Below are 8,181 nucleotides of genomic sequence, written 5' to 3'. Positions count from 1 at the left end.
ATTTACGAAACGTGACGATAGTTTTTTATTTACAAAACATAACATTACAAACCCTATAACAAACATATTTTAAAAAAAAAAAAAAATAATAATAATAATTTTTTTTTCGCTAAAAAATTTATGTATGAAATGTATATATCTCGCTCAAGGCTTAAAAAGTTCGCTCAAAATTTAGTATATAAAAACGGTGTGAAAACTATATGAAATGTGTATATCTCGTTCAAGGCTCAAAAAATCCGCTCAAAATGGTATGTATGAAAACGGTATGAAATATGTATCTCGCTCAAGGCTTAGAATTTCGCTCACATTTTCGTGTATAAAGTTCATGTTAGATTTCTCTAAAATTAATACAATTACAACAACATTGTATACAACTTTGATATAACATTCAAGACTTAAAATAATCGCTTAAATTTTTGTGTATGAAATGTGTATATTTTGCTCAAGACTTAAAAAATTCGCTCAAATTTTGTGTATGAAAAACGTATGAAATGTGTATATCTCGATCAAAACTTAAACATTACGATTAAATTTTTATGTATGAGAATGGTATAAAATGTATTTATCTAGCTCAAGACTTAGAATTTCATTCACATTTTGTGTATGCAAAACTATATTAAAAATTTCGCTTACACATATACATTTCATAAACAAAATCTGAGGTAATTTTTTAAGCTTTTGAGCAAAAAAACAAAAAAAAATAAAAATAAATTAAAAGTTTAAAATAATTTTTTTTAAAAAAAATTATTTTCTGAAAATAAAATAAAAAAAGAAAAATATATAAAAGTCCTGTCATATTTCGTAAAATATCGTTATGTTTTGTAAATAAGGAAAACTATCGTCACATTTCGTAAATATTTCTCCTTAACATGTATAGATACGTAATTTTCCCTACATTTTATATGTTAATTATGCATGCATACTGGCTTTGTTGGGCTGATCCCGGCCCAAAGAAATGGAAAAATTCTTCATCGTGTCCACACAAATTGATCTTCAATTCTGATTGTCTAATTTTTCTATGATAAAACTTATAAAGTAGGTACCAAGCTGCTTGACGTCCTCAGTTTTGATCTTCCCAGGTTTTTTATTTTGGTGTGTGTGTGTGTGCGCGTGGGACATTATTACTGTCTTTTCTTTTCCTCTTATGTGGTTAACTTTTAATTTTCTGGTCATTGTGCTAAATTTGAAATTATTTTCATTCATTTTGTGAGATCTCTAAAAATGAGTTGCATGTTCGTCGCTCCACTTACAATGACAACAAGATAATGAACACATCCAAAATTTAAAATGCACAACAATAACCAAAGATGTAATGTTTCGGTACCAAATGAACTCAATTCGCAAGCAATTGGAATAGCCACACTACATGAAAGTCTGATGTGTTTGAAATGTAATTGCATGTAAAATCCATCTACCATAGGTCACACCCCAAAAAAAAAAAAAAAGGAAAAAAAAATCTTATGGGCATAAAAGGAAGGGGGGGGGGGGGGGACTGGGTGCTTCACCCTTATCAAAAAAAAAATAAAAAAATGTGGGTGCTTCATTAGTCTGCTTTATTGTCGAGGTTGCTCCAGTAATACGTTCAAAAATTGCAATTACCAAAGACTTTTTAGTGTTTAACAGAAGAAAAAACTCTTAAGTAGAAAGTTAATGGAGAAAAACTGTGATACAGCGTTGTTTGTTTCTTTTGATGTGCTTATAATAAACACTTGATAATATATCCGAAACAGGACAAGCACTTCCGGTCGACAACAAGTCCTTGGGCAAAACAATTCCCCACTCGAGAGTTCACGAAACTGGGAACTGCAATCAGTCACTATGTAAACATGTAGGAGCGTCCCCACAATTTAACAGGTAGGGGAATAACATGAAATGTTGAAATAGGAACCTGTTTTATTTGGTGCTAGCCAATTTCACCTTTTTCCAGTGTCCAAGTTCAAGTCTTGAAGGTTGAGCAAAAGATCATCAGCACTCAAGTACACCTTGTTGGCTGAATGTGAAATAGTCTGCGCAATTTCTCTTGCGGCTTCAATTTTCCTAAGCGTGATAAATGCTGGATTATTGGCAATAGCTTGACCAATCAGCTGAGCACTCTTAGCCTCACCCTGCGAAACAGAACAGAGCGAATTCAATATTTAGTTTCATAATGGTCCAGGTAAACAATCTTCAGTTTTCTTCAAAAGCAAAGCAGAACACAGAAGAAACAGCATCAGCACAGCAATGGGAAAATGACAGTATCATGGAGTAACTGGAGAGACTAAATTAAACAAGGAAAGTTAAGCTATGGAAATATTTTGACCTGAGCTCTAATTATAGCACTTCGCTTATCTTGCTCAGCCTTTTCCACAACAAACTTCGCCCTCTCAGCTTCTTGAGCAGCCACCTGTTTTGCTTCAATTGCAGCTGTAAATTCCTTTCCAAAAGTCAGACTAGTAATGGACACATCATCTAGCGCAATGTTGAAGTTAGCTGCCCTTTCTGTCAAAATCTTGCGTATCTCTCTGCTAACATTCTACACAAAGTACACAAGATTAAGCAACACAGAGATGATTTCAGATAATTTATCGGGAAGCCAAAGAAGAAATTTTTTCACAAGTATCTCTAGTACAATAAAGACTTTTACAAAGAGTAACATTATCAATGTAATTAGCAAGGCCTCTTGCTAATACCTCTCTCTGGGTGATGAGCTGGCTTGCGTTGTACTGGGCAACCACAGCTTTCAAAGTCTCGTGAATAATTGAAGGCAGGACCCTCTCATTATAGTTTTCACCAAGTGTTCGGTAAACAGTGGGTAGTTGGTCAGCAACAGGACGAGTGAGAACTCGAAGACCAATTCTTACCTGTGAAATAAGTAGGAACATTATTTCTCCCAAAATCACAAAGGCATACTGTTCTTAGGATTAAGAAAAAATGTTGACTATGACCAACTTTTCCCTTTCATTAATTACCACATGTTTCCCTCTATTTCCCTTCTTTTTTCCTCTTAATATTTTGCAGATGGAGCAACACGTGTTCCAGAGAAGAATTTACCATCTGAAGGTCACGACTTCCTGAAGTACTTTCCACTAGATGAGGACGTGCACGAACATCATATATTGTTGGCCTTTCAAACCAAGGGATCATGAAATGTGTCCCTTCTGGATAAACCTATTCATAAAACATTAAGTGCATTTATCAATAAAGCCTCTGGCACATATAAAAACAGAAGATTAACAGGTAAAAGTCATTCATTAGTCCCCCAACAACCACATTGAAGATAACAAAATCAAAGAAAACGTCTGCAGAACACAGATAAAGAGTCACCAGATCCAAAACACATCAATGTGCCTGGACATGACAGAATTTCAGAAATATCAGTATTACTTCGATTTTGTGAAATTTGACATTATGAATAAATAATTTGCCCAACAAAAGAACTATGCACATCTTACCTACTGAACCTCATGAATTATATCCACCAAACATAACCAACACGAGAAGTGCCAAATAACAAAGACCATACTAGAAAAGGCCATTAAATTACAGCATACGGCCATCAGATCCACAAGGATGTGAACAAAATTCTGCTTTTGACTTGCAAAACAGAGACAAAGTTTTGAGGGTGACTGATGCTAGTCAAGTCAATACAATTTATCTAGCAAGAACAGCAAACAGAGCAGATACCTTGTCTTTAACATCATCATAATTTCCTGGAGAAGTTCACCAAACAGGGCAAGAAAAGCAGTTACCTTATCTTTAACACCAGTAATACGGTTGAACACAATTGCACGATGTCCACCTTCAACATTGTAGAGACTGTTAGCAACTCCATACACACCAAGACCAGCCACCACTCCCAACTTGATCAAAGCAGAAGCTGGACCACCACCAGGCATCTTAGGAACCTTAACATTGTTGAGATTCATCTTGCTAGTACCTGAAAGTAAGCCAACCATAGTAATCATTCCCAATTACCAAGTAAAAGAGCCTGCAAATGTGGAAAAGAACTGGTCCATGTGCATCCTCAAAAGGATTTATAAAGCATGCAATCAGAAACCTCTAACTAGTCGGTAAGCAATGTTGTCCAAAAAAGCCCCATAATGAGCTTTGATAGCTTGCGGTTTCAATAAAAGAATTATCCTAATAAATAATAACATCAGAAAATTGGACACAGAGGATATTCGTACCAAGAGCAGTAGTTGTTGTAAGAACTACACTAGAAAGGTGGACGAAAGATATTCTATTACACTCAAAAGATTACCATCAAATCATCTCTATGATGCTTTAACATATCTAGCTTGTTAAGGAAAACGCTAAAGTTGTATCAAATCTCCAATTTATTCAAATCTCAGTAACCATTCAACATTTGATTACTTCTCACTTTCCTTTCACTAACTTTTAAACTACCATGGACCTTTTTTATGTGCACTATGATTCTATACAGATTATGAAAAATCCTAGATGTCCTATGGCATAAAATGTAGGGAGACAAAAAATGAGGGAAGACATGAAATTTATATATTTAGATGGTTAGCAAGAAGCAAATAATGAATCAATTTTGAATCTTAATAACTGGCAAACCATATTTGATAAGTAGTTGTAAAAGTAAGTGGAAAAGCATCATTACAGAATTAGAATAACATTTCCTAAAATCTAACGCCAGCAGCAAGCTAGCAAACACCATCAGCAAGGAAAAAAACAAGTAAAGAAATTCAGAAGGATTATAAAAATCTGTCTTGATAACTGTTATCTTGTCACCAAAAAAAAAAAAAAAAACTGTCTTGATACCTAAAGCTCAGTTATGATAGCTCTTAAATACAAAAATGCAATTAGTAAATAATCAACCAATTTTTCAATCAATCACCTACGATTTCACACTACTCAGGATCGGCTATATAAATCATTTATAGACATTTCGGTCTGTTCTGTCCGGATTCATACCAATACTAAGTATTAACTAGCTTGGAGTAAACAATGGAGAGCTATACTAAGACAAACAGCGGAGAGAGAAAATGGAAAATCTCTTATTCAACTCTGAAACTCAATTTAAAAACTACACTGTTAAACAGCTAATTAACTACACAGGCTTAACCATTCCTCTCTACCTACTCCCTCCGGGTGTCCACCTAGCCTTTTTCACACTTAAGAAAACACCTAACTCCTAGAAAAAATAGTTATTTTGACTAAACTACCCCTAATTAATAAGACTCTTGCCTATTTATTGCCTTGAGTAAATAGGGGCAAATATTGAAAAATAGAAGTTAATTCCTTCTTGATAACGTAAGTGGACACCAAAATAAAAAGGCTAAGTGGACACTTATTTTGAACCGGAGGGAGTAACTTCTAACAAACTAACTGAGCTATTTAAACCTCAAAAGCTAACTCGTGACGCGAGGATTGCCCAAGATCCATTTTTTTTTCAACACTAAGTAGCAGTTAAAACATATAATACAACAGAAAATCTTCGTTCTGGATAAGTCATTAAGACCTGGAACCATAAATTCACAGGCTTATTCAAGTTAATTCCAGTGTAGCACGAAAACAACAATTTAAAACCAAACAAAACCTAGAAATGAAGCGGTGGAAGTAAAATTCAGTTCCAGTTGGCTACTTATTCGAACAAATACAGAGAAGCATATATGAAGATAAAGCAAAATGGTGAATTAAGAGGAAGATCTGTTTACCTGTTTGAACGAAGGAGAGAAGAATAGACCTTGTAGAAATTTAGAAGAGGTGGCCTGAAAAAGGCTTACAAAGCTTGGTGAAGGGGTTTAGTAATTAGGGCTTTAGAGTTTAGGGTTCTTGCCTTTTTCCATTTTTATTTTATTTATTTATATGTTAAAGTATACTGTCGCCGTTTCATAATAAATGTCACCTTAATTAAAAAAAATATTCAGTATAAATATTATGTTAGGAAATCAAGACATAAATTGACTGGTTTTTTTTCAACTCTACTCTTTAAAAAAAAAAAACAAAGACAAATTATAGTAACATCTAAATAATATTGAAAAAACCACTTAATAACTTGATATTATTGAATTCCTAATATCAAAAGGATTACTACTTACATTTGTGCATGCTCTAATCAAGAGGAAAAAATTATTTATTTTTATTATATAGAAGTAATTTAGTAACTTTACATTTCATTATTAATTTCTTAATATAGGTGTTTTTAACTAAAGTGACACTTATTTAGCATCTCAATGGGGAGCGAAGTGCACTGATGATAGATTTTTTGGTATCTTATTTAAGTTACAGTCCGAGTTCATAAATTTTGTAAGCATAATTAGTTCAGACTCAACTTTATTCATATATATTTGAATTGCAAAGTGTGTGGCCAAAATTACAGATTTTATTTAAAAATTGGCATATTATTTGTGCGAGCAAAACTTTAGGCATTTTTATATGAACTTTAGACATATGCGGTTAAAAGTTTAACTATCAATGTCTGAAGTTTCTTATATATATATGTCTTAAGTAGAGAGTAATTTATATTAATTTTGAACTATTTGTCGTCATCTCTACCAATATTTTCAAACTTTTTCAACACCCACATAATTTAAATGGACTTTTCATATTAAAAAAATGCAAAACCTACTGCTCCAAAAGCTTGCAATAATAGTGACTTTCAAATGATACATTTTAATTTTCTTCGCTCAAATAGTGTTCCAAACACGTTTTCAACTCAAATAAACACACAAGAAAGTTCACAAAAAATATGCAACAAATTGCCAATAGTGTTCCAACTCAAAAAATTTACAAATAAATCATATAACCAATGGTGTTCTGGTATACTGAAATTATCCTTCGTCTTCGAAAAATGTTCACTATAGAATCACAATTTGATTGGGAATCTGATTCAACTTTCATATAAGTAGTACTTAGTTTTGGGATAGAGGTTGTGCAACAACCAATAAGGGCATCTCCAACCCATTGCATCATTTTTTGCACCAAAATGGTGCAAATTAACTCCAACCCATTGCACCATTTTTTGCACCAAAAAAGAATATTCCTTTTATATTCTTCTCTCTCTTTTATATTATATTATTTTCTTTTACTTAAATTTTATTTTTAATTTCATAAAAAAAATCCTTTCTTTTTTTCTTTTTTACATATCCATCCCATGTAATTCATAATCCTTTGTTATATAATCATTTAATATAAAATTATTTTATACCATAAAATTTTAAATAATATAAATTGTAAGCAAATATTATACGTTATAAATATTAATGGATAATTCAAATAAAAGTGAAATCATTGATAAAATATAATTAAATAAATACTATTACATTAAGGTAGAATTTATTTTAATTTCTACATAAATATTCAACTTTCATGATTAGTACGTTGCTCCCATAAATGCTCTACTAATGCATTACGAAGTGCAAAATGAGCATCTTTGTTCTTAATTTTTTTTTTTGTCGAGCTAAAAATTGTTCAAATCGATAATTTTCATCTACTACCATTTCTACTGTTGGAGTTGGACCTTCCCAAGCATCTTGAATTGGTGCATTAAGATCACGCTCATCCTCGATTATCATGTTGTGCAGTATAATACATGATGTTAATATATTATGTAGCACTTCTTTTCTCCAAAAACGCGACGGCCCTACAATAATTGCAAAACGAGATTGCAAAACTCCGAATGCACGTTGTTATGTTATTGAACATTGTGTTATTTGTTAACAACATATTATATTTTATATTTTCACTTTTCATTTTTGTGATGGTTATATTTTTTAATACAATTATAACTTATAATAAAATTGACTTACAATTTTATATAAAATAATATATACGAAAATTAATTTATAAAACTTACACTCCAAAATTAAGATGTAAAATTAATATTATAAGATATTACATAAAAAATAATTAGGTATATTAGGAATCTAAAATTATAAATTAAAATTTATAATATGTTAAATTAAAAGCGTTATATAATAAAAAAAAATAATAAAATATTAATGAATAGTAATGGTGTAGATGAATAGGTATATTAGGAATCTAAATGTAAAAATTAAAATTTATAATATGTTAAATTAAAAGTGTTATATAATAAAAATAAATAATAAATTATTAATGAATAGTAATGGTGCAATGAATAGTGTTGCACGAAATTTGGTGCAAAAACACCATTTTTTGGTGCAACACTATTCATGCACCAAAATGAATAGTAATGGTGCAACACTATTCATG

The 8,181-nt window shown here is 31.6% G+C and overlaps 1 protein-coding gene across 2 annotated transcripts; it reads right to left on the bottom strand.

The window, feature by feature from the left end:
- Positions 1 to 1,635: 1,635 nt before the first annotated feature.
- LOC132036301 (prohibitin-1, mitochondrial) lies at positions 1,636 to 5,817 on the bottom strand. Of its 2 annotated transcripts, none has more exons than XM_059426609.1 (6): positions 5,664 to 5,817; positions 3,729 to 3,916; positions 3,031 to 3,147; positions 2,670 to 2,840; positions 2,300 to 2,512; positions 1,636 to 2,105 (listed from the first exon to the last, which is right to left on the bottom strand). In XM_059426609.1, exons 2-6 carry the CDS (start codon positions 3,903 to 3,905, stop codon positions 1,914 to 1,916), a joined length of 870 nt encoding a protein of 289 aa, XP_059282592.1. In that variant the 5' UTR covers positions 3,906 to 3,916; positions 5,664 to 5,817; the 3' UTR covers positions 1,636 to 1,913. The 2 variants fall into 2 exon arrangements, with proteins under 2 accessions (XP_059282592.1, XP_059282593.1); XM_059426610.1 differs by having other exon boundaries at positions 5,674 to 5,770.
- Positions 5,818 to 8,181: the final 2,364 nt, after the last annotated feature.

The sequence above is a fragment of the Lycium ferocissimum genome, chromosome 11 (assembly GCF_029784015.1).
Source record: "Lycium ferocissimum isolate CSIRO_LF1 chromosome 11, AGI_CSIRO_Lferr_CH_V1, whole genome shotgun sequence".
Lineage (NCBI taxonomy): Eukaryota > Viridiplantae > Streptophyta > Magnoliopsida > Solanales > Solanaceae > Lycium > Lycium ferocissimum.
The sequence above is the reverse complement of the archived record's forward strand: the minus strand, read 5'-3'. Positions and strand labels throughout refer to the sequence as shown.